The 27,098-nt window shown below is 33.8% G+C and overlaps 1 protein-coding gene across 1 annotated transcript in view; it reads left to right on the top strand.

The window, feature by feature from the left end:
• LOC149776044 (calpain-7-like) overlaps nucleotides 1-27,098 on the top strand; it is a 91,331-nt gene that overhangs the window by 14,213 nt on the left and 50,020 nt on the right. The window contains exons 6-13 of the mRNA XM_089942175.1: nucleotides 2,253-2,320; nucleotides 4,238-4,471; nucleotides 7,677-7,763; nucleotides 14,176-14,302; nucleotides 18,004-18,089; nucleotides 21,210-21,303; nucleotides 23,600-23,746; nucleotides 26,123-26,365. Of these exons, the coding sequence (XP_089798301.1) occupies nucleotides 2,253-2,320; nucleotides 4,238-4,471; nucleotides 7,677-7,763; nucleotides 14,176-14,302; nucleotides 18,004-18,089; nucleotides 21,210-21,303; nucleotides 23,600-23,746; nucleotides 26,123-26,365 (1,086 nt within the window). The remainder of the gene's footprint in view (nucleotides 1-2,252; nucleotides 2,321-4,237; nucleotides 4,472-7,676; nucleotides 7,764-14,175; nucleotides 14,303-18,003; nucleotides 18,090-21,209; nucleotides 21,304-23,599; nucleotides 23,747-26,122; nucleotides 26,366-27,098) is intronic.

Below are 27,098 nucleotides of genomic sequence, written 5' to 3'. Positions count from 1 at the left end.
TACATTAATCATATTATAAATCTGTTTACCTTATCATATGGGACAAAGGCCAATTTACATCTTGCAAGCACAAGAATCATCAGGCACTATAATGCAATGCCATGACCAGCACCCTTCAGAAACTCTAATGGACTGACCACTAATATGCTGTTCATACTATGTTGTTTATACAGACAAGTAGCAAACTAACCAATCAGAAAGCTGTTTACCACTTGTCATACAATAGAACAACCCAGCATGACCAGCAATCAGGGTAGTTGCATTGCTCAGTGAACAAAACTCTTTAACAGGTAATCCTGGTTCAAGGTTACCTAAATGGCTAAATATGTGTAAAATGAGAATAACACAATAATTGCAACTGATGACTGTATTTCACTCAATAATAAACATTAACTACATAAAATAATAAAATACCTATTTCTGCCTAATTAAAACATGAATATAAAATTATAAAACATATGCTCCTGCTACACTTACATAATCAGATCTATTGTATAAAGTTTGTTTTAAAGAGAAAAGTGGTGATATATTATGTTCCACTGGTAATTTATTAAGGTTACACACAATAACATAGCTGCCAACCCTCCCGATTTTGGCTTGAATTTCACAACTTTTTCAGTGAATCACAGATTCATGCCGCAAGCAAAAAAAATTCATGAATTCTGCAATTCTCAATTATCTTGAATCTTTAATAAAACAACCGATTTCCCTTTAAGCACTAGTCGTGATATTGGCAGTTGCCGAAACGGTCCGGTGCTGCTGATTGCGATATTAGTAGAACTACAGCAGATTAGTACAGTTGGCCCGGTAGCAAGTATTTTAGCCTATTTTAATCTATATGTAGAAAAGTAGTTTTACAAATGGTTTTAAGAGCAACTGGGGCCTAACTGGAATTTTGCTTTGCGTATGCATCACCAACACTTGATTTGAATTACAATTCAGCATCACATGTAAGATCTTGAAAATGGCTTTACTACCAAGAAAAAAGAAATGTATTGCTTAAAAAGTGAAGTTTAATTTGGAATATACCAAAAATTGACCATGCATTCTGCCATTGAACATTGATATACGTCATGCTTTTTGCACACAGTGTGCCACAAATTTTAGCATTGAGCATGGTGGCAAAGACAGTGTGAGGAAGAACATCGGTTGCAAAAATCACATAGAAGTTGGGGAAAATTAAAAATTCACAGATTTCAGCTCTGGAATATTTTAAGCCATCGACAGAAGACCTGCAAGCTACCAACGCTGAAGCATTATTTGTGAGTTTTCTTGTTGAACACAATCTATCTTTATCAGCTGAAGACCATGCTAAACATTTGTTCCGACAAATGTTCCTGGACTCGAAGATCGCTTCTAAATTTTACTGTGGAAGAGCCTAAAGTGCTGCAGCTCCTGTGCATTCCTCACAGCAACAGAGAAAGTGAAAGAGTATTTTCTCTAGTGAGGAAAACTAAGACAGACTTTAGGGCCTCCTTAGTTGCAGAAAATTTGTCAGCAATTTTAATCACCAAGATCAACCAGCAGGCAAGAAGTCTGAACTGTTTTGAAAACAAATTTATGACCAAGCAGTTGAGGAAGTTCAAGTCTGCCACAGTATCATGTCTTGATAAATGACCACAAGAACAATTGAAGTTTATGAGTACCATAATAAATAGAAATGCAGATATATTTCTGCATATATGTAGTGTTTTAGTTTTATATTGTGATCTTGATATAGTGTAGTATTGATGGTTGGAGTGGATGGAGTTATTGTCATGGTATTTTTCACTAATTCATGTCCAAATTCACTAATTTTTATCCCTATTTTCACTAATTGCGAGTCTAGAAGGTTGGCAGCTATGCAATAAATGGGCTTTAAAACGTAAAATGTAGGGTTAAAGTTGTGACAATTTTACTTAAATTCTTGCCATATTTATGTTTACCAATGTTTTTTGATAATATCTTTATTTTTGACCTGATAGAAAAGTAGCAGAGTTTATCCAGGACAGCTACTACCAATTTTCAGAAAAGGTTTGATTTTTTTTTAATGGACTGTAAACTTAAGTTCCTATTTAGAGTAGAGCTGTTCCTTGTAAGCATACATGTCCACCAGGGAAGGCAGCTTTATATATTATCTTTATTTTAGGGCTAGATTCCGGAACTTAAAGATGTTAATTCCAAATGGTAATGTGAACAGGTAAATTCTCAGTGAAATGTAATTTATGACAAAAATTTCATTCTTGTTTTACTTTGTAAATTAATTTTTCCAGAAACAGTCTACAAGTGACAAAAGTCTTCAAGACAAAGTCACCAAACTGGCATCTCAGGCTTTAGATAGGTATGTACTCTCAAACACCATCCCACCATACCACCAATTGTTTCATTTCCTTATGTTATTACAGTAGGGATGAGTCAGTGGCTGAAGAAAGCCACAATGAAGACGGCATACAATACACACTGCACAAAAATGCCATTTAAAATAAAACAAATAAAGTGAAAAAGAATACATAATCATGTCATGGAGGAACAGAACCTCCAGATAATCACTATCTATATATATATATAAATAAATGGTACGAGCAAAGGCAAAATAAATAAATTACATAACGAAAGAAAAGATTACAGTATAAAACATATTATAGAGACTTACAATATTGATGAAGAAATGAAAGTGTACATAGAGGAAACATTAAATGCTACTATCACATAATAACTTGAATGAAATGTACACTGGGGTAGCAACAATAATAAAACTAAAGGGAAAAACACAAAATGGGAAACATTCAATGTAAGGGAATATTTTAAGGGTAGATGAACAACCAATAATTAATTCATATCTTAAGGTAAGTAATCAGATTATCTCTACCGTCAATACCTGTCTCCTGATGTCAGGTTTCCATTACTGAAAGAAGTGTTGGCTAAAGTACATGTAACACTTAGATTAATATTATATCATTATCTTTTAAAGCTGACGTTTACAGGAAATGGGCTCAGCATTGTTGTGATAGAGTTTTGGGCTTCACACGTCTGTCGAGTTCTTCTCTTTGATGATTACAGCCGGATTTAATTGTCAAGATCATAACATGGTCAGCATAGGCTAAAAATAGGTTTTGTGGATTAAAACACACAGAGAAATTAACCTTGGACAAAACAGGGTACCAGACAAAGACTGAAAAATCACGTGACAATACATCTATTACTTCCTTTATGAAGAAGGCATTTCATTCACTCTACAAAAGTTTCATCTGCATAATTAAATCACATACAGTTAGCGATATCCAATTAAATCATTACCAAACATTAACATCATCACGTAAACGGAGACATATTACTTTAGAATAAAGTCGGTTGTTCTACTCATTGACATCAGTGGGGTGTAGAGGGGGACTTGTAGAACAATTTTATGTAGAAAAGACTTGAATAAAACGATTTTATGCTGAAAAAACTTGAATAAACAGTGTTGTACCTGATGAGGAGATTATTCAGCAGCAGTGGGGAAATGGAGCAAATGGAAAGAGAAATATGTATGTACAAGATTTAAATGATGTTTTTGAATGGTTTTGCAATGTGCAGGACAACAATACCCCCTCACATGTCATGCTTACATCAAGAATAAAAACTATGAGTGTGTATTCAGTTGAAATTAGTCTATTCTTAAGGCACGAAAAACTTTTTAATAATTGATGTTACTTTTAAACGAAGATATTAAATGAAAAAATTAAATGCTTTGAAGTATGCTTTTTAGAACCTCCCTGGAAGGGTCACCTTTCTTATAAAGCCACTTTCCTGATGCAGAAGGGGTGGCCGTATAAGAGGGGGACCACTGTGTGTGTGTGTGTATATATATATATATATATATATATATATATATATATATATATATAACCTGAGAATAAACAGGTATGGTTTACTGTGAATCCACTATTTTTCTGTTGGGTACCAATTTTACATTAATTTGTTTGTGGTTGAAAGAAACCAGGAATTTAAGTTCCCCCCATATAATGATCTTTCAGTAAAGACAAATTTACATCCTTCCTGATCTACAAATGTATCTACTCTTGATTATGGTAATTATTAATTAATTCCCACAAAAATAAATCAATTTAATGTATTCATTACTTATTGTGCAATAGCAAAAATAAACATTACTCCTACAATAATTTTATCTCACTCACTATGTGGAAAAATCTTACCTACTTTACCTTGACAAAATGCAGCATGCAGAAAACATAGATTTATATTTCCAACATTGCAGAGCTGAAATACTAAAGTCTGCTGTAGATGGCCCCAAACTTCCATCTCCTCCATCTTCACCGAAGAAAAGAGACAGCAAACGTATGCCACCATTGGGATATGGTGCATTTCTTGATGATGAAGAGCAAAAGGGGCCAACAAACAGAGTGTCACGACCACAGCAGCAAAGAGTTTCCACTGGTCCCATCAGTGTAGGCCCAGATGGCTACACAAAAGAGGAGATTGATGTTCTCAGGTAAAAAAAAACCAATCTAACTCATTCCCCTCATATGTAAGACTTTTCCCAGTGTGGAATACCCATACAGGATTTCCATATTCTATCTTGTGTAACTATTATCTTACCTCATCGGATGTAAAAAATGCATTTTGTTTGGAATACTGCCACTCTGTGTCCATGATTAGTCATGTCTATTAGCACAAGTTTGTTATAATTACTTCTGCTAAATGACTGGAAAGGATTGCCATGTAACTTTGCACATACATTCATCCCAAGATATAATTGATCCTTAGTGAATATAATGCCACCTTGAACATCCATTATGACTTGGCATGACAGTCATCTTATAAATCTTGTTATCCTTTCTCTTCTTGAACAGTTGGTCATATGGTATTTTGAAAATGGTCATCTGATATCCAGTATGGCCAGCACACTGGCCATCTTGTATTACACTAGTCAAAGGTGTCGGCAATGGCGTACCATATAGATAAAGATACTGAAAATCTTTTTATTGCTACTCTTCCTGAAGAGATGGTCATATTGACACAAGATTTTCCCTGAAATTTCTTATAATGTATACTTCTGGCCTCAAGTGAAATGGTATTCATCTGACTGCCACAGTGCCCATGATCAAAATCTTGTTATTGTATACTTCTGGCCTCAAGTGAAATGGTATTCATCTGACTGCCACACTGCCCATGATCAAAATCTTGTTATTGTATACTTCTGGCCTCAAGTGAAATGGTATTCATCTGACTGCCACAGTGCCCATGATCAGAATCTTGTTATTGTATACTTCTGGCCTCAAGTGAAATGGTATTCATCTGACTGCCACAGTGCCCATGATCAGAATCTTGTTATTGTATACTTCTGCCCTCAAGTGAAATGGTATTCATCTGACTGCCACAGTGCCCATGATCAGAATCTTGTTATTGTATACTTCTGGCCTCAAGTGAAATGGTATTCATCTGACTGCCACAGTGCCCATGATCAGAATCTTGTTATTGTATACTTCTGGCCTCAAGTGAAATGGTATTCATCTGACTGCCACAGTGCCCATGATCAAAATCTTGTTATTGTTACTCCATCATAGGATATGGTTATATCAGCATTGAAAGACTAATTATGATGTATACTTGATTTAAAATAAAATGGTGCCCTGTCAAAAATCCAGCCTGACTTCCACAGTTGCCATCATGAAAATCGTGTTATCACTACCCCTGAACATATGGTTGTAATATGTTGGATTTGGACTTAATGACTTCTGATAATGTCTAGTTGGGCCTAAACGAAAATGGTGGTGATATGACATTGTAACACCATCTTTAAAATCTAGGTAACACTTCATTCCTGAATTGATGGTTGTTTCGACATAGGGATTTTCACTAAAAGACTTACTATGATGTATAGTTTGTCTAAAAGAAAATGGTACCAATCTGATATCCAATATGGTCACCATGGTTGCCACCTTGAAAATCTTCTGAACAGATGGCTTAATCTAACTGGAGGTTTCTCTAAAAGACTTCTTATGATGTCTGGTTTGGTTTAAATGAAACTTATGTTAGTGTAACAGTGTAACTAATAACATTGCCACCATTGTGGCATTCTTGAAAATTGTTGTATCACTTGTTCTTCTGATGAAATAGACATATTGATATGGGCTTTTCACAAATAGAATACTTATGATGTTAGTTCTTAAATGAAAATGGTGCTTCCAAACTTCCACTATGCTCACCATGGCAATTTTCTTGAAAATCTTGTTATCATGAACATAAGATCATATCAACATGAAGTTTTTTGCTAAGGACTTCTTATGATGTCTAGTTGGTCCTAAACAAAAATGGTACTGATCACACATCCAGTTTGATGGCCATTTGCTGTTCTCAAGCTTTTACTTCAAAGGTATTTCATCCCAAAGGGACTCAGTTTGACCTGTTGGGACCTATATTAGCTTCAAAACAGGCTACCTTCCCAGGTCACTGAGCAGCTAGGTAATGGTGTGGGTTAATCTATTTCTGCTGGATTTGCAGGAGTGAAATGGGTTTTTTTTCTTCTCCAAACTGTGTCTGTGTGTAGATTTTGTGCTAACCCTACCCCATTTCTCACAAAACTTGAAGCTACTTCACACTTGTTGGAGACTGGAGATATGGACAACTCTTGGGTAAGTGTATATAACTTTGACCCCCTCTTGTCCATTCTCTGAATATATTATGCTCAGGTAATGTATTTGAAGAAGAAAGCCATTTTTAGAGTAAAATATATATATATTTCTTTTATGATATTTACTGAATCATAATATGGCACACCTTCCCTGGTTATGATATGAGTACATCCTGCCAATCACATCACTCTACTACCAACTGATGATTGACAGGATTTGGCATTAATCCCTCAATCCAAGGAAAGACTACTCCAGTCCAACTGGTACCTAAGTGCTCAGATGATTTGTTATGACATTTTAGCTTGTGAGGGCTGGATTTGCAAGGTATTGGTTACTCTTTTAATGCATTGTAAAGGGGTAGCATATTTTCTTCCTTATAAGTCAGGTTCAGCTGCAGACAACTTATACCCTGATCTGGCTTTGCATACTATGCTGACAGATCAGAGTCTGTGTTATTTGTTCTACTGAATACTCTTAACATACTGCTAACACCCAGATTTGGATGTATGCAGTTTGCAATTGTGAGTGAGTATGTGTAGTATTTGTTTTCTTTGAACATATTTTTAGTTTTCTATTGCACTAGAATATAAAGTTTAAAAACATTGAAATATGTAGATGTTATTGTTTGCATTCAGATAGCAGTTAGGCTTAAAAGCATTGGAGTAGATTTTTGTTTGTTGAATTTGTCAGGAGTCCAAAAGTTACAGACAACACAATGTATTTGTCTCCTAATATCATATAAATTAAGCTTTCCTATTAACCAGGCATTCAATTTCTCAGATCACCAAGCTAAACAAGAAATGTATTCATGAAACACAGGTTTCCTATCAAAGTGTCCTAAATGCAAACTTTAATTAGACATCTCCAGGGACAGAAAAATTAACAGAGCAGTTCATTATCCACCCTTCACCATGTATGTACCCAGGCAGTACTTTAAAATGAGATCTGAACAATTCCCGTGTTTTCTTCCCATCATGAATGACAGAAAAATTGTTAAAACCTGTTTTCCTGAGAAACTGTAAAAATAAAGTAAGCTTGATTTGTTTCACTGTTCTTTTTCAGGAGAACCTCCATAATTAATGGTCGAGAATATGTGCCTTTCCTTGAAGTCGACAGAAAGGAGAAATTTGCCTTCCCAGTTACTTTCAGGTACGGTTTCAAGCATACAGGATCTGAGTTAAATTCAGATGCCACTTGTCAGATTAAAGACAATATTTTCAAACAGGGCAGTGGGGGTGGGGGGCTGTGCTATACCTGGCTATCAAAACAACCAGACACATTATGGATTAATCATTGATCAGGTGTCAATTCACTGGTCTCTTTGCTACCTCAACAATGGACAACTCAGTTAATCCTTTTTATGTATCAACCCTACCTTTAAGTTGCTCCTGTTAGGATTCTCCAAATCGTTGGAGGTATTATGAGTTTGTAGCATTTGCTGAAGAAAATACAATAGTCCCTCACTATAACACAGCCTATCATATAGTTATGGCCTACATGCATAGATCCCTCAGAATAACATTCCCATTAAGTGGGTGAAAAACTTGGTATTTTTACAAGCGATGAAGCCAGAAGTAAAAATACACAAATTTTTCACCCACACAACGAAATATATCTGTTCATCACTCAGAGCAAGCAAATTTTCTTTTTATTTATGCTCAGGCATATTCTCTAGCAATATGTATAATATATAATGAAGTTGCAGTTTTCTTACTGTATTCCTTGTGATAATGTCAGTGGTTTACTGTCTATATTCTACTGTGTTTGGTGTATATTCCCACAGAAAATATCAGTTGTAGTAACATAATTCTCCTACCTAATTCAAGCACATAAAAAACATGAAGAAAAAAATAAATATGCATTGTGGGATTGGGACCTGGATTGTTTGCATGTGAGATGGCCATGCTTACCACCAAGTGGTCATCTAAAATTAGCTAAAGTTTCTTGGTCATATTGTTGTCAGTGTCTATATATGGGGTAGTGAAAAAATATTACTGGAATTCCACTCCACTGAATTATCAAAATTATTCCTTTTGGAAATTCCAGTATTTCATGGCCTAACAAAGTACTCTATTTGCATATAATACAAGTCTGACTGCAAACTGCACAGTCCCAGATCTGTCATTGTAAAATGTGTGGGCAGATATGGGCCTGTGAAGTTTGTCAGGAGTAATCAGTAGAATAAACAACATAGACCCTAATATGCAGGTGCATTATACAATGACTGATCAGGATCTATGTTGTTTGCAGCTAGGCTCAACTTATAAGTGAGTATATATGGTAAATAACATTACAATTTGTTGCATGAATATCCATGAACTTAAAGTTGAACCCTACCAATCTTGAGACATTAGCTTCACTTCAAGGTTATGGTCAGTTCATAAAATAGATTTTGCCTTTTAATATTTTTCAGAATAATAACTGTATCACTTCACACACAATTTTTATGAAGTTTTGAAGAAAGAACCCAATTAATTTTGTTACATATGCTTCAAAATCAATGTATCAATAGCACTGCTAGTAAAAAATACAATCTGATTTTATTTTATATTTCTGGACCAAACCATACATTTCTTGAACCAATGTCAGCAAGTTTGTACACATGAGAAAGGGAGAGAGAGATATGTTGGTGGACTTAATGTGCCATATGCAGTACTCTTATTTTAATTAGAAATTATATAGATATTGTTCCAAGGCAAGTTTTCTTCTGTGACTGAACTTTGATATTTTTACCCTACAATCACTAGTGTCTTTCTTCTTCCAAATGCAAACCATTTAATTAATGCATACAGACCTTTTTTCCTCTTTCAGACTTGGTGACCATGATCATTGATCTTTTATGCCAGAAATAAATAGGATATTTCCTTACCCCCATTTCCAAGATTTATAAAATGAAAATGGTGCATTGCATTTAGCTGAACTTGTAATCAAGAGTTATGGTCCTACTTTAAATGTAGTCCATCGTCTTCATCACAAAAATAATATATCTGACCATATGAAGCTTGAAGATGAACAAAGAAAATAATACACACTATCATTTGAGTCCTTATACATGCACATCGTGCACTGCAGCTCATTTAAAATTGTCAAAATAAAAAATGAGACAGATCGTGATCTTTATGTATATTATGCACCAGTGTGTGAACAGTTTGCAGTAGTGTGTAAACAGTTTGCAGTAGTGTGTGAATAGTTTGCATTAGTGTGTGAACAGTTTGCACCAGTGTGTGAACAGTTTGTATTAGTGTGTGAACAGTTTGCAGTAGTATGAGCTCATTATACTCATGAAATATTGAAATGTGTATTCTTCATCCATTGGATTGTGGCAATTGACAGGCAGTCACACAGTGGAATAGGGTAGTTAAAAATATCAGTAATGTGTGAGGCTTTATTCAGTTCTCACCTAGGGAAATATTAACATTTGATATGGGAAGTAAATAGAAATCCATGTGATAATCAGCTAAGTTGGGAAAAACTTTAAAATCTTAATGCCAATATATTTACCGTGGTTTGATTTCTGCATTAATAAGATGCACAGTGAGAGCATATCATGCTTTCAAATCTCTGTAATTTGCACAGCATTTTATCAAATACATTTAATACTACTGCTGCTATCTAATCTTTAGAAGCTCTAAGCCCCTTACAATATTAGATAGGACATAAAAAGATATATACAATGACATGATTGCAAAACCAAACACCATAAAATTACAAAACAAACTTGTGCAGCAATGATTAAGGGAATGAACATTATCAAGTTTTTAAGTTTGTTCTTTTAGTCAGAACAGATGAATTTTAAGAGCATTCTTAAATGAAGACAGAGTGTCCTGTTGTCTAAGATATATGGGCAATTTGTTCCACATAGCTGGGCCTTGATAAGCAAGAGAACATTGTTTGTATGACTTTGTTTTAACAGTGAGAATGTGAGTGTCAGAAGAGGAGTGTAAAGTTTCTAGATGCATTGTACACATAGGTGAGGTCAAATAGGTTTATCGGACTGGGACCAGTCAGTGAAATGTAGCATAGTGAATAGATTTTGTGTTTGATTCTGGATCGAGTGGTTAGCCAGTGATGGTTACAGAGAAGAGGGAGTTTTGCTTAGTTTTTAACGCTCTAAGCAGCCATGTTTTGAACTTTTTGAAGTTGCTGTTGTAGATACTGAGATGAACCTGATAGAGGTGAATTGCAGTAGTCCAGTCTCAAAATGACTAATGAACACACAAGTGAAAGAAAATTGCAAATGGACCTTATGCATCTCAGCTCCAGATATGCAGCCTTGCATATGTTCATTCATGTTGGTGGAATGAGAGCATACTGTTGAGAGTGACACCTAGATTTTGTAATGACTAAATTTAATGTTGGCATTGCCGATATTTTTTCAGATAGGAAACTTTGGTATTCATTTCTGCTTAAATGAAAGCTATAAACCAGAACTAGTAAGGTTGTCTGGTCAGTTACAATCTGACCCAAGTGAATGACGTCCAATGGTAAAACCCAATTTTTTAAAAAGTTAATGACAATTAAGTATACACATACAACATTATTTTGTCTATTCTTGTGGCATGGTGATACGAAGTAATTACACAAACATCATTCTTTTGTCCATTCTTGAGGCATGGTGATATGATGTAATTACACATATATAATTCTTTTGTTTATTCTTGTGGTGTGGTGATATGAAGTAATTACACATACATCATTTTTTTGTCTATTCATGTGGCATGGTGATATGAAGTAATTACACATATATCATTCTTTTGTCTATTCTTGTGGCATGGTGATAATAAAGTAATTATCATTCCTAATGAATATCACAGATGGCTGAAGCAAGCTCATTGTTAAAACAAAAGCAATAGTCTGAATGAAAATAATCATACATAACAGTCTTAAATTCCCTGCCATTTTGCCAACCCCCAACCCACCGAACCCCAATCATATGGTTGTGTGTCATACCAATCAGATATCTACTTCCTTCATCAAAACTCACCTGTAGATTGAATAAAGCTAATAATCTCAAGTCACCATGTGTATTTTCTGGCTTAGTATGTAGCAGAAGTTGCCAAGAATCTCAAAACATCCAACACAACTTCACAGATTATGGTCACATCTATTAAAAACCCACCACTGTTCCATGCCACACTTGGGAAATTTCTTGTTGTTGCTATATGCCTATTTTGTCTGCAAGTCCCGGCATTACACTGATATTCAACACCTTAACTAATGTGAACCCAGCCATTATTTTAAAAACATACCAGTCAGTTTTTCTAGAAGCTAACTACAGGCATGCATCACACTCCAATGTGATATATGGATAGAATACTTGATTTCAGCAGACTGCACAGTGAATATACATCAAAACTGAAAAATATAACAATCCACTCATTATTGCAAAGAAACTTGGTTCTTAAACATGTTTCAACCTTATTTCTATCTCATTAATTAACACAAATTAGATAATACATTAACTGTAGTTTCTGCCTACACCTCTGGCAGCTTGTATTCCCTACCAATTTTAAACATGACAAGCATCAGGGATATAAAACATGCACAAAACTTATTCCTTTCATTCACTGACTATTGGAATTCAGTTGAAACATTCTATATTTTTGGACTTTGATGGGACATATAGGATTATTTGGACTTCTGATGGGACATTTAGGATTATTTGGACTTCTGATGGGACATTTAGGATTATTTGGACATCTGATGGGACATTTAGGATCATTTGGAATTTAATTCACAATATTGTTTCATTTGAATTTTCACTTTATATTGTTGGGAAATAAATTGCTTGTTGATTTTACTTAAATTGAAGGTTTTCACTTTTTTCTGTTACATATTTTAAACCTTAGTCATAACAAGTGACTACAAAATGGATTGTCTATAATCCATCCATCAATGTTTTGTAAGAATTTAAGTACATAGAGCCAGATGCAAAAGGATACATTTATATAATCCATCCATCAATGTTTTATAAGAATTTAAGTACATAGAGCCAGATGCAAAAGGATAAATTTGTATAATCCATCCATCAATGTTTTATAAGAATTTAAGTACATAGAGCCAGATGCAAAAGGATACATTTATATAATCCATCCATCGATGTTTTATAAGAATTTAAGTACATAGAGCCAGATGCAAAAGGATAAATTTGTATAATCCATCCATCACTGTTTTATAAGAATTTAAGTACATAGAGCCAGATTGCAAAAGGATAAATTTGTATAATCCATCCATCAATGTTTTATAAGAATTTAAGTACATAGAGCCAGATGCAAAAGGATACATTTATATAATCCATCCATCAATGTTTTATAAGAATTTAAGTACATAGAGCCAGATGCAAAAGGATACATTTATATAATCCATCCATCAATGTTTTATAAGAATTTAAGTACATAGAACCAGATGCAAAAGGATAGATTTGTATAATCCATCCATCAATGTTTTATAAGAATTTAAGTACATGGAGTCAGATGCAAAAGGATAAATTTGTATAATCCATCCATCAATGTTTTATAAGAATTTAAGTACATAGAGCCAGATGCAAAAGGAAAAATTTGTATAATCCATCCATCAATGTTTTATAAGAATTTAAGTACATAGAGCCAGATGCAAAAGGATAAATTTGTATAATCCATCCATCAATGTTTTATAAGAATTTAAGTACATAGAGCCAGATGCAAAAGGATAAATTTGTATAATCCATCCATCAATGTTTTATAAGAATTTAAGTACATAGAGCCAGATGCAAAAGGATACATTTGTATAATCCATCCATCAATGTTTTATAAAAATTTAAGTACATAGAGCCAGATGCAGAAGGATACATTTGTATAATCCATCCATCAATGTTTTATAAGAATTTAAGTACATAGAGCCAGATGCAAAAGGATAAATTTGTATAATCCATCCCTCAATGTTTTATAATAATTTAAGTACATGGAGCCAGATGCAAAAGGATAAATTTGTATAATCCATCCATCAATGTTTTATAAGAATTTAAGTACATAGAGCCAGATGCAAAAGGATACATTTATATAATCCATCCATCAATGTTTTATAAAAATTTAAGTACATAGAGCCAGATGCAAAAGGATACATTTATATAATCCATCCATCAATGTTTTATAAGAATTTAAGTACATAGAGCCAGATGCAAAAGGATACATTTATATAATCCATCCATCACTGTTTTATAAGAATTTAAGTACATAGAGCCAGATGCAAAAGGATAAATTTGTATAATCCATCCCTCAATGTTTTATAAGAATTTAAGTACATAGAGCCAGATGCAAAAGGATACATTTATAGCTACTGCTGTAAGTGATAAAAATTATCCTAAATATAAAGTTTTGATTAATTTGTTTTTGTTTTAAATGCTAAATTGCTTACACACAACTGAAACCAGTTAACTAATTGATTTATCCAAGTGTGCAAATGGTATATATTGAAATTTTATTTGATAAAAGTGTGGAAATAATTCTTAGGAAGTTGATGACACCAAAATATTTTCAATTAGCACAATATTATCCAAAAATGAATGTTTTTTTTTCCTTTCCAGTGACAGGGATGGTAAACTTGCCCTGTCTCCCAAACAAAAAGAGAGATTTGGGAAGTGGGACCGTCCTGAAAGTTTCTGTGATAATCCTCAGATGATCTATGCAATCTCTAGTTTCAGCATCCGACAGGTATAGTTGCGTGATTATCATATAAAGCATATCGATATCTGATATATCTTTTGCCCAAAGCCCAGGGGTTACTGTACATTAAATTCATTGGGCTACAATGGTATCGTAACTATTTCAAGATTGTTTCAAAACACATGTTAAAAGCATTTTCACGAAAGAGAATTCATATAATCTGCAACAAGGAAAGGCAGAAGTCTTCAGGCTGATGTCCTCATTTTTACCTTACATTTCTGTAAGGTTAAGTAAATTTTTGGTATGGCCTTGCTTCTTTCATTCTGTTTATCAAGCATTGCTTTTATCTAGTTTGGAGTCCATGATCTGATTTCAATCACTTTGGAAGATGGGTTTACATTATCAAAATCTTGGACAGTTTTGAAAGTGAGCTGATCTGTTCATTGTAATTAATGAAATGATCGTGCATTTAATTGGCTGAAATTTTCAACACTTTAGCAACTCTATTTTGATCATAATTTTATCAAACTTTTAAATAGGCTTTTATCATCAAGATATATCGTGTGTTTTTTATTATGAACAAGAATAATGCAGATGATTTATGAGTTGACATTGATATGACTGGCTATGCATCTTACCTCATTCTAACCTGATTTTAATCAGACTTTGTAAATAGGCTAAAAATCAGACTTGGTAAATAGGCTAAAAATCAGACTTTGTAAATAGGCTAAAAATCAGACTTGGTAAATAGGCTAAAAATCAGACTTTGTAAATAGGCTAAAAATCAGACTTTGTAAATAGGCTAAAAATCAGACTTGGTAAATAGGCTAAAAATCAGACTTTGTAAATAGGTTAAAAATCAGACTTTGTAAATAGGCTAAAAATCAGACTTGGTAAATAGGTTAAAAATCAGACTTTGTAAATAGGCTAAAAATCAGACTTTGTAAATAGGTTAAAAATCAGACTTTGTAAATAGGCTAAAAATCAGACTTGGTAAATAGGCTAAAAATCAGACTTGGTAAATAGGCTAAAAATCAGACTTTCTAAATAGGCTAACACCATTAAGATGTTGGATGATATTTGTTGTGACTGAGACCTATGCGTGTATTTTTGAGGTGGTCTTGTATCTAATATGGGGATTTTATGTACAGTTCTAAAGACTGAATTTTTGATAGGATTTTCATGAAACTTGGTAAATAGGTCTATGTCATCAACATTTTGTACAAGTTTGATTACAAGTTCAATTCTTGCATAATAATTATGTGACCTTGCATCTGACTGGTTGACCTTGTCGACAATCAAACGTCTTTCAAATTACATTTTGAGTAAGTTTGTTAAATAGTCTTATATTATTATGTTTCATGAGCTTGATTAGGATCAAGATATATGCATATTAATGAGCTTGATTAGGATCAAGATATATGCATATTAATGAGCTTGATTAGGATCAAGATATATGCATATTAATGAGCTTGATTAGGATCAAGATCTATGCATATTAATGAGCTTGATTAGGATCAAGATATATGCATAATAATGAGCTTGATTAGGATCAAGATATATGCATATTAATGAGCTTGATTAGGATCAAGATATATGCATATTAATGAGCTTGATTAGGATCAACATATATGCATATTAATGAGCTTGATTAGGATCAAGATCTGTGTATCTTAATGAGCTTAATTAGGATCAAGATCTATGCATATTAATAAGCTTGATTAGGATCAACATATTTGCATATTAATGAGCTTGATTAGGATCAAGATATATGCATATTAATGAGCTTGATTAAGATCAACATACATGCATATTAATGAGCTTGATTAGGATCAAGATCTGTGTATCTTAATGAGCTTAATTAGGATCAAGATCTATGCATATTAATGAGCTTGATTAGGATCAAGATATATGCATATTAATGAGCTTGATTAGAATCAAGATCTATGCATATTAATGAGGTAATTCTGTATCAGATTGGATTAGCTTGCTGTCATTCTGGAGATCAAAGTCCAATTGGATTTTACTCCAGCTTAAGCTGATATTATCCCAGACATGGACTGGTTCTATAATAAATGAGATTAATGCACATTAATGACATACCCTGTATCTGGTTGACTGAGCTTATTACCTCTCAAGATCTGAAGAGATCATAGATTACTTTGATAATTAGCAAGGGCATATTACTTAAGCCTTTATTTTTTAGAAAGAATTGTTTTCTTTAGGATACAGTGAAAATAGGTTTGTATCAATATAATGTAAAGTTTGGCAGATAAATTACCAAGGATGTACTATTACAATGCTACATAAATCTATTGAACTGGTGACCTGGTGAGTTTTATAAGACAGGTGAGTTTTATAAGACAGGTGAGTGATATTAGTTCCACTTTTAGGTTAGTTTTCCTGACAGTCCTACTATCTGATTTTTGAAATTTGTTTTACACTAATTTGCGTACGTCAAAATTCATAATTTGTTGTGTCTTTTTTAACAGATATTGCTGAAATCATAGTATAAGCTCTATGACCTTACCATTGACCTTTGTATGTCGCTATTCAAATGAATGTTCCATTTACATTTTTGTTTAAAAACTTTAAACAGTTTACATGGAAAGATTTGACTTTTTATTAATGACCTTTATTCCTGCTCTCCTTAATAATATTATACTTCTGTGAAAACTCTGATTAGAAACAATCCAAAAACACAAGTAACACCCAAAAACACATATAACATCCAAAAACACACGTAACATCCAAAAACACGCATAACATCCAAAAACACAAGTAACACCCAAAAACACAAGTAACATCCAGAAACACAAGTAACATCCAAAAACACAACACCCAAAAACACAAGTAACATCCAAAACACAAGTAACACACAAAAACACAAGTAACATCCAAAAACACACATAACATCCATAAACACAAGTAAAAAACACAAGTAACATCCAAAAACACAAGTAACACCCAAAAACACAACATCTAAATATTTTGATCAGTGAACTTCTGTTAACATTCCTTTTTTGACCTTGTGAGGTGACAAGTCAGACATGCTTCATAATACTAATAAAGGTCATCCATGTTACATTGTAAATATTTGTAAAAATTCCTAATGACAACTCATTTGTGGAATCAGGAAAAACAACCAGAACCAAAATCTTCAACCACTGATAACCTAGAATTGAAACAGTAACCTCCTTGTTCTTGACTGTTGATTTATTTTTCGTTGAGCCACTATGGATACAACTTGCCAACTGATGTAGTTGTGCACAAAGTCTCATGATGAATCATTGATGCAAATCCGAAGGTAATGCCTAAAATTGCAGTATGGATTCACAAAAGAAAATAATGACAGATTCCTGTCTTTTTCAACATTTGTCATGAGTAAAAAGATAACATTAAAATCTAAAAGTAAAATTGTTGTAGTGCTTAATTCTTTAAAGCCATCTCTTGCACAAAGTTGAATGTTTCCTTGAATACTTCATTCTAAAAACACCATCTAATGTTTGCTTCTAATGGCTCAACACTAGTATGGGTAAATAAGAAAAAACAGAAAACTTGTGTTTTAAAATTAACTCTAGTATTTATGTTTTAGTATCAAATTATGCATGACCAGTTGATTGAATAATTGTGCTTGAAGTCTAAATTTATGCAAATGAAGGCGTATTCTTTTTCATTTATGCCATAACATTTGGTTTGTTATAAAAGGAATATGTTTTCTAATTTATTCTCTTTTATGTTTTTTTCAGACAGTAGTTTCAGATTGCAGTTTTGTGGCTTCCCTAGCTATCAGTGCTCAATATGAAAGAAGGTTCAATAAGAAGTTAATAACAAGGTATTGCCCCCACCCTCCTGCATGCTAATGCAAGGAGTTTTTTGTTCATTGTAATATAGCCATGATGGCAAATGTATTTATGTGAGACATCTGTAACAGTAATATTTCTATTCATATTTGGAGACTTTTTTGAACATTTTGCTTATTAATTCATTTTAGAATAAAGATTGTAGATTTTTGACAAAAACAGTGCTCAAAGAATTATTGTTTGTAGATGGGCCTGGGCCATTGACTTTATAAAAATTATTCTATTTATTGATTAAGTTTATGTGTTTATATGCCTCTCAAAATAGTATACTTCAGAAATAAATTGTGTGTGGTTATGTTTTCTAAAACATGAGTAAGCCACAGCTTATTATTATTATTTATAAATGATGAGTGCCAGTTATACATAATCAGCAAAATAGGGGAACGGAATTGTTATTATTTTCCATTCATATAATACATGCTTTGCTTTGTACACAGAGTTTATAGCTTTAGATACAAGTAAGCAGATGATCTTTGTAAGATTGAGCGACCTACAGACAGAACCCCAGCAGCGGGCTGAATATTAAAAAAATTTCAGTCTTTCAGATTTCATTGACCTACTCAAGGTTTTGTCAGGCAAATTTGAGAACACATTTATTTGGAAGCCTGGCAGGCAACTCACATATATTACAGGAGGAGGTTTGATCTGCATTTAGAGGGGTCCTGAATTTTGTTCTATTTGATTCTTTGAGTACTGCAAGAAAGCAAAATAAGTGTTGTGATGTGATGTGATTTGGATTTTTAACGTAGCTTTAACAGTTTTTCAGTCATATCGCTACGATGTCTGCAATGTGGCAGTTTATAGTGATGTCTAGCACTGGGGCATCATGCCGCAGACATGTAGCATGGTGTCCCCAGTCACATTATCCTGACACTGTTCCGACCAGTCCTAACACTAACCTCTTAATGCTGAGTGCCAAGCGAGGCAGCTGTTAGTACCGTTTTTTTAAGTCTTTGGTATGACTCGGCCGGGGATCAAACCCATGACCTTCCGCATCCAAGGCGGACGCTCTAATCACTAGGCCACCGGAGCAGTTTAGCAAAATAAGATGTATTGCATACTTGTTTCTTTTGTGAGGATGGAATATTGACAGGGGATAGTAAGTAAAAGTTAGGAAAATTTATGAAAAGTGACTTTAGGAAGTTTTAAAATATAGACCCTTATCAGTAAGGACACTAGCAGGAAAAGTAACTTTAGGAAACTTTAAATAATAGACCCTAAAGGTAACTAGCTGGAAAAGTAACTTAGAAAGTGTTAAACAATAGACACTTACCAGTAAGGTCACTAGCAGGAAAAGTAACTTTAAGAAGCATCAAACAATAGACTCTTACCAGTAAGGTCACTAGCTGGAAAGGTAACTTTAGGAAGCGTTAAACAATAGACTCTTACCAGTAAGGTCACTAGCAGGAAAAGTAACTTTAAGAAGCATCAAACAATAGACTCTTACCAGTAAGGTCACTAGCTGGAAAAGTAACTTTAGGAAGCGTTAAACAATAGACTCTTACCAGTAAGGTCACTAGCTGGAAAAGTAACTTTAAGAAGCATCAAACAATAGACTCTTACCAGTAAGGTCACTAGCTGGAAAAGTAACTTTAGGAAGCGTTAAACAATAGACTCTTACCAGTAAGGTCACTAGCAGGAAAAGTAACTTTAAGAAGCATCAAACAATAGACTCTTACCAGTAAGGTCACTAGCTGGAAAAGTAACTTTAGGAAGCGTTAAACAATAGACTCTTACCAGTAAGGTCACTAGCAGGAAAAGTAACTTTAAGAAGCATCAAACAATAGACTCTTACCAGTAAGGTCACTAGCTGGAAAAGTAACTTTAGGAAGCGTTAAACAATAGACTCTTACCAGTAAGGTCACTAGCAGGAAAAGTAACTTTAAGAAGCATCAAACAATAGACTCTTACCAGTAAGGTCACTAGCTGGAAAAGTAACTTTAGGAAGCATTAAACAATAGACTCTTACCAGTAAGGTCACTAGCAGGAAAAGTAACTTTAAGAAGCATCAAACAATAGACTCTTACCAGTAAGGTCACTAGCTGGAAAAGTAACTTTAGGAAGCGTTAAACAATAGACTCTTACCAGTAAGGTCACTAGCTTGAAAAGTAACTTTAAGAAGCATCAAACAATAGACTCTTACCAGTAAGGTCACTAGCAGGGAAAGTCATTTAGGAAGCCTCAAACAATAGACTCTGACAGTAAGGTCATTAGCTGAATGATCCTGAGATCCATTGATAATAAATTTACCTTTGGAGTGGACAACCTGGCAGCTGGCCTTATATAAGCGTACATAAGAGAGTCAGTCATATTAAGATAATGTGGGACACAGATTGCTCATATAAACCCAAACTGAATGCCTGTTTTCTGTTCTTTTTTTTAATGTATAGTTTCTAATTTATTCTTGAGATTTAAGACACTTGTTTCATGTGTCATGTACATAATTAACAATAATGTCTGTTGGTCATCTTCCACTTGGCTGCTGCTGAAGTCAGTTGAATAGATTCTGTTATCTCTGCATTGCTTTACTTATTTTGTTAAAATATATATTTAGTTTCTATGAAGAACAAAGGTTAGTCCCACAAATACTCTTGAGGAAATGGATTTTGCACCGTAGTCTTCACATTATTGTGATTTTGACAGTTTACTCTAATATATCTACGTGATACAAAAAGATATTTCTTCCTTTATTTGAAGGCAATAAAATTATATATCTGTATTTTAGGTGAGTGACTAACATATTTATTATTAGGAGTATGTCATACACATACGAAAGAAAGGAAACAAAACTCATTTAAATAATATGTCTGAACATTAGAATGCATTTTTTTAAAGCAAATCTTTTCATAAAAGTAAGAAACTTTTACCTCATATGAAATTACATTTGTTAAGTAAGAATTCCTTTATATGTAAGCTTGAAAAGTTTTGTTTTTGTGGCAATCTTCATGCTAAATAATATCAAGAAGAAATGTACTGGTAAGTTTGATATTTATTTATTTTCAATACCAATGTAGATTTTAATCTTCGTGCTACAGTAATTTCCTGTGGAATGCGGTTTGGTCTGTGTTCTTCAAATTTTCTGTTCATTTCAGGATTATCTACCCACAGAATAAGCAGGGAGAACCTGTCTACAATCCTTGTGGAAAATATGTGGTGAAGCTCAATCTCAATGGAGTTCCAAGAAAGGTCTCAACTTTTTCAGTCATGGATTTGGGGCTTAAATTTTCACATTTTTTATTCTTTTTAAGGTCACTATTTGCCTTTGTTTTATCATTGGCCTTAGATAGCTATCACTTTTTCCTGTATTATAGTTGTCCTGTGGTTTATTATCTTTACACTTTGCTTTGAAAAACATATAGACACATACAAAAATTCATTGTTCATTTTTCTCTCACCTTTCATGAATATTGCATTATTATCTGGGGCCCTGAGTGGCCAAGTGGTCTAAAGCGCTCACCATTCTGGATCACTGCCATCTTACCTGTGTCTGTGTGGGTTAGAGTCTCAGGCTTGGCTAACGTGTGTACGTGAGAAAGCTTGCCAGTAGCTTCTACCCAGGGTTTTCCAGGCTTCTTCCTCCTTCATTTATAGCGGCCACCATGTATAGCCTATCCTGTGCTGATTGCAAATAGAATTTTCAATTGACAGAAAATATTCTCATGAAGTAATTGTCACATGCCTATAGTCACAGTTCACATTTGTTGTAGAGAAAATCAAAATACTTAAAAAGTCTAGTACTTTCACTTTTGCTTTCACTTGTCAATCCTCCACTCATCCCTTTCCCTTTCCTCCTTGCATGCATCCTCTGGGATGTAGACTAGGCATAAAAGGTAATAGTCTCATGTATATAGACACAGCTTACATTAATGCAGTACTTACACTTTACAATCCACCGACCGACTGCTCCGGTGGCCTAGTGGTTAGAGCACCCAGCTCAGATGCAGGAGGTTGCAGGTTCCAAAACCCGGACAAGCCATACCAAAGACTTTTAAAAATGGCACAAACAGTTGCCTTGCTAGGTGCTCAGCATTAAGAGGTTAGTGTTATGACTGGTCAGCTTGGTGTCAGGATAACATGACAGAGTGGTACATCATGCTACAGTGCTAGACATCACTATAAACTGACACACTGCAAACATCGTAGCAATATGACTGAAAAAAATTTGAAGCTGCATTAAACATCAAATCACACATACACACAAAAATATACACACAATCCTCCCACCTTGGACTTTTTAACGAGTGCAGTTTTTGTAGAAAATTTGATTTTGTTTTTTATGGATTATGTCCTTTTTGATCTTTATTGTTGTTTGGTATGCCTTATTTTGGAGATGTTAAATTTACTTAGTAGTTTATAACCAGGATTGGGCTAAAGTTCTGTTAAATCCTGTACATATCTGTAATATATTCAACTGTATAACACCATTCATTGGAGTCGTGTAAAAGACATATTAAGATCTTTATACTGACTCTTGAAAAAGGTATGTGTTACAATCTATTAAAAATAGATTATCTGTTAGGCCGTTATAGTTCAGTTGGCAGAGCATTAGACTTCTGGGATTATGGGTTTCATACTCATCCAGGCCAGCTTGGGTCAGCTGCCTTGGTGAATCCTGGGAAAAGTACTTAGCTCCCATTTGCTTTGCATAATATAGCCAATAATATATTAAGAGTGCTGCTTTAAACAAAATACAACTAAAATAAAGTGAAAAACATTTAAGCAGCAATGATAATATATTATTTTAACAATTTAATATGTATTATGATAACTACTTTTGATGTACCATGGCCTATGGTATAGGAAGGAGGTTGATGATTAAGACCTGTTGCTTGAGCACAAGCAAGGATTTGAACCCAATGATCCCTAGTCTTATTCAAGTACTGGATGAAATCATGTATGAATATTGGTCTTACATGAACAAGTAAAGAAGGAATAAATTATTTATGAATTACCTCAGTAATGGAAATTCATGAATAAAAATTATATTCATGTACATTTTTTTTGTTTGCTGACATCTTCTTTAAGAAAGAATATTAATTATCTTAAACCAGCCATACTAATCCTTATAATACAAGAATATGATTTTAGTTTCATTTCCTTTGTTCTGAGTGCAGTGTATTTTATCTTAACATTGACTTGATCATGTAAACTGTAACAGTTATCCCATTTGATTCATATATATATATATATATATATATATATATATATATATATAACTGGAATAGAGATCCTCTGTTCTAAATAAAAACCTTTGCAAATTCAAATTCCTTGGTGCATTTTACTTCAGGTCAGAACAGAGAAACAGTGTAATTAAATAAATAAAAACAAGATAAAAAATTAACATCAGAATGAATACAGAAGAGTATAAAACAATGATTCTTGTAATTTAAACCACAATGTATGAACCTAAGTTAATTGATTCATGTACATGGCTATTGTTCTGTTCCTATTGTTGACTTTTATTTATACAATGCTTTTTCAGGTGATAATCGATGATTATTTGCCCTTGAGTCAAGGCGGAGAACTTTTGTGTTCCTTTTCCAACAACAAGAGTGAATTATGGGTTTCACTTCTTGAGAAGGCATACATGAAGGTTATGGGTGGTTATGACTTCCCAGGCTCAAATTCTGTAAGTTGGAACAATATTTAAAGGCAATAAATATTTTTTTTCATTTGTGTTATCATCTGAAAAATTTAATTTTCTCCCAGGTCTAAAAGAAAAACAATTTAAATTTTACATGATTATATAGGTGTCAGTACATATTAATATATAAATATCTTAAGTGTGAAGACTGATTGCTCAAGACTTGACTATATTTAAGTCGATGCTGTCAACAAGAACATGTTCACTGACAGGGAATGAGCTCTGGTTGAGTTCCACCCGTCAGTAAATATTATAAGTCTGGCATGTGCCCTCTATGCAATCAGCACAATACGACAGTATCTCTCTGATTTTTTTCTATACAAATGGTGCCACTCTCTGATGATGGATTTGATGTTATGAAGCTTGCTTGTGGAGTTTTCATGTAGCCAATTTATTTATTTGAAGTCAGTATATGGAATATTCTGTTCAGAAATGGGCGACTGCATGGAGGCTCAGAATGTTGTGCTAGACTAGATCTAAAAGGAGTAATCTGTACATCTTATTAAGCTTGTAGGTCAGTGACCTATGCTACCAAATAAAAACAATTCACTTTTTCACTTTTGTTCATTTCTTCATACATAATTTAATTTTTTCAGCAGCACTAGATGATACTCACGGTCAACTTATGAAACACTTCGCTGACAGCTTTAAATAGGCTGCTAAATATTTTCAGTAACATTTGGGATATTGATAACTTGTCATAGACTTGGCCATAAGCAATGGTAATATCTGCACTTAAACCAGGAGAGGACCAAACTGAGCCTTCCAGCTATTGTCCTGAATCATTAACAAACAGTCGTTTCATGAAACAGATGATAAATGATAAACTACTCCTGTATCCAGACAAACTACCAGTAGAGACTCAGTGTGGATTTAGACGTCAAAGATGCAAAATAGACCATCCTGTTAAACATGAAGCTGTCTTTTTCAACATGGAGAAAGATTATTACACCACATGGAACCACAGCATAATAAATGACCCATTGAATCTAGGTCAAAAGGGCTGCCTACCTAACTTTTTCTCCAGTTTGAAACTGTCTGCAGGATGTGGGTATACCCCATGGCAACATATTGTCTCTCACCCTGTTCAATAGGAAAATTAACAGCACAGTGAAATCCCATATTCAATGAGCTAACCACTTGTTAAATGTAAACTTTCTGATCTGCTGCAGATCCAAGCATATACATACTATTGAAACTCAGCTTCAGGCTGCTACAGATCAAATCATATAAATACAGCTTCATTTCATCTTTTGGCATTGTCATATATCTCTCAATGCACACAGTTTAAAAAATTGAGAAAAACTTGGAACTTCTGTTGTAACAACCCATTAGACTATCTCAGGCTGATTACCAGATAAAGCTCAGGCTGATTAGCAGATAAAGCTCAGGCTGATTAGCAGATAAAGCTCAGGCTGATTACCAGATAAAGCCTTGGTTTTTAGAGCAGGTATTACAGCTAGGCTCAGAGCTACATTAAAACCTCTCAAAAACAAACATTTCATCATCTTTTTGATTTCCTTTCAATATTGAAAGCCATGCAAAACATTAAATCTGACAACCTGTTGACATACTAGATATTACAGAAACATAATGTTCTTGTACAGTATTGGAAAAGTATTCTGTACTGTGCTGCCTAGTTACATTGGTATAAAGGATAAATGAAAGGGCAGATAAAGCAGTCCAAATTTCCATATACTGACTTCAAATATAATATTAATCAGCATGTTCGTTATACTTGTCAAAATACGTGGAATGAAAATTCCACCAATAAACTTAAGAACATCAAACCCACTATTGGAAAGTGACATGTAATGTATAAGACAAATCAGAGTAGCATCCCTTGTTTAGGACAAATCAGAGTAGCATCCCTTGTTTAAAACAAATTGGAGAGATGATGTGGTATTGTTTTAATCATAAACCTTGATTTTGGAATGTATTTCATACCAGTATTCACCAACAGTTGAACTCATTTTTGTCGAATGTGTGGAGTTTTACCCTGGAAGACAGAAGTATTTTGATGTGAACTGCTTGAAGAAACTCCACAAGAATATACAACCCAAGAAAATAGACTTTTTAAGGGAAAGCACAAATTTTAATCATGTTTTAAGGATTTTGTATGTGTTAACTTTTAACTTGTTTCTTTATACTGTTTTGCAATATTTTAACATCTTTACATTTTTTATTTATTGTATCTAATGTTTATATTTATTTGGAAGAGTTTATCTTGTTAAGTTTTTGTGCAGTACATGTTTACATTTTTCTGACTTTAAATTTAGTTGACACTACATAGCCACATGTGTGCTGAGGTGCCTTCAAACACTGTTACATACATTAATATTTGATTTTTTGGGGTTTCAGAATATAGATCTTCATGCTCTGACTGGATGGATACCAGAAAGAGTCTCCATTATTGAAAAGCAAGGAACTAATGAGTCTGAAACATTTGACAAGGACAAAGAATTTAAAAGAATACTTGACCGCTTTCATCAGGGTCACTGCCTCGTTACCGTAGCAACAGGGAATCTGCCTGAGGTAGAAGCTGATAGAGCAGGTTTAGTGCCGACCCATGCTTATGCAATGCTTGATATTCGAGAGGTCAAGGTAATATAATTGGTTGCTATTGTGATACAACAGTTGTATGTGCTTAGATGATTTAATATGTTTCAGTTGTGCCATCAGACTCAGACAGGTTGACTTTTTGCTACCTGACTGTTTTCTGTCTTGGTGTTAGTAATTGTTAAATATGCCAAAGGCTATCACAGTTTTCAGATGGCAATTAAGTTAATTATGATCAACAGGAATGTAGCAGCTGGTGCAGAATTTGGTCTTTAAGTTGGACCACTGATGTCCACAAGTGTACTTTATTTTCATACCTGTATAAAAGTCAGGGATATATTCCATAACAACTGAACAAGCACAGATGCATAATTTAACAATAAATCAAACTTTTATGAGCTTGAAAAGTAAATTTCAGATAAAATGGGAATTATGAAAGTCAGTTCTAGTTAATAATTTGATAATGACTAAATTTGAATATGAGCAAGTTCCAGAAAGTACAGTCATGATATCCATTATATGATATATCAAATATTCAGACATGTCAGCATTTTTCTTGGCAAATTTTGGCAGCTGCTTAGCAAAGTCTATCAGGAAAAAGAAGGAAAAAAAACATTTGTGTCATAAATTGGCAAACAAGTTCTGACTTTTGTGTAAAATTAGTTATATTGAATGCAAAATGTAGTGAAGAGAAAATCAGTAACCATGGATTTATTAAGCTAAACCTTTTCGTATGTTGGCATTAAGGACTAAATAGATCGATTAATAATTTTGATGA

Source organism: Sinohyriopsis cumingii, chromosome 18, assembly GCF_028554795.1.
Source record: "Sinohyriopsis cumingii isolate HCF-2022 chromosome 18, ASM2855479v2, whole genome shotgun sequence".
NCBI lineage: Eukaryota > Metazoa > Mollusca > Bivalvia > Unionida > Unionidae > Sinohyriopsis > Sinohyriopsis cumingii.
The sequence above is the reverse complement of the archived record's forward strand: the minus strand, read 5'-3'. Positions and strand labels throughout refer to the sequence as shown.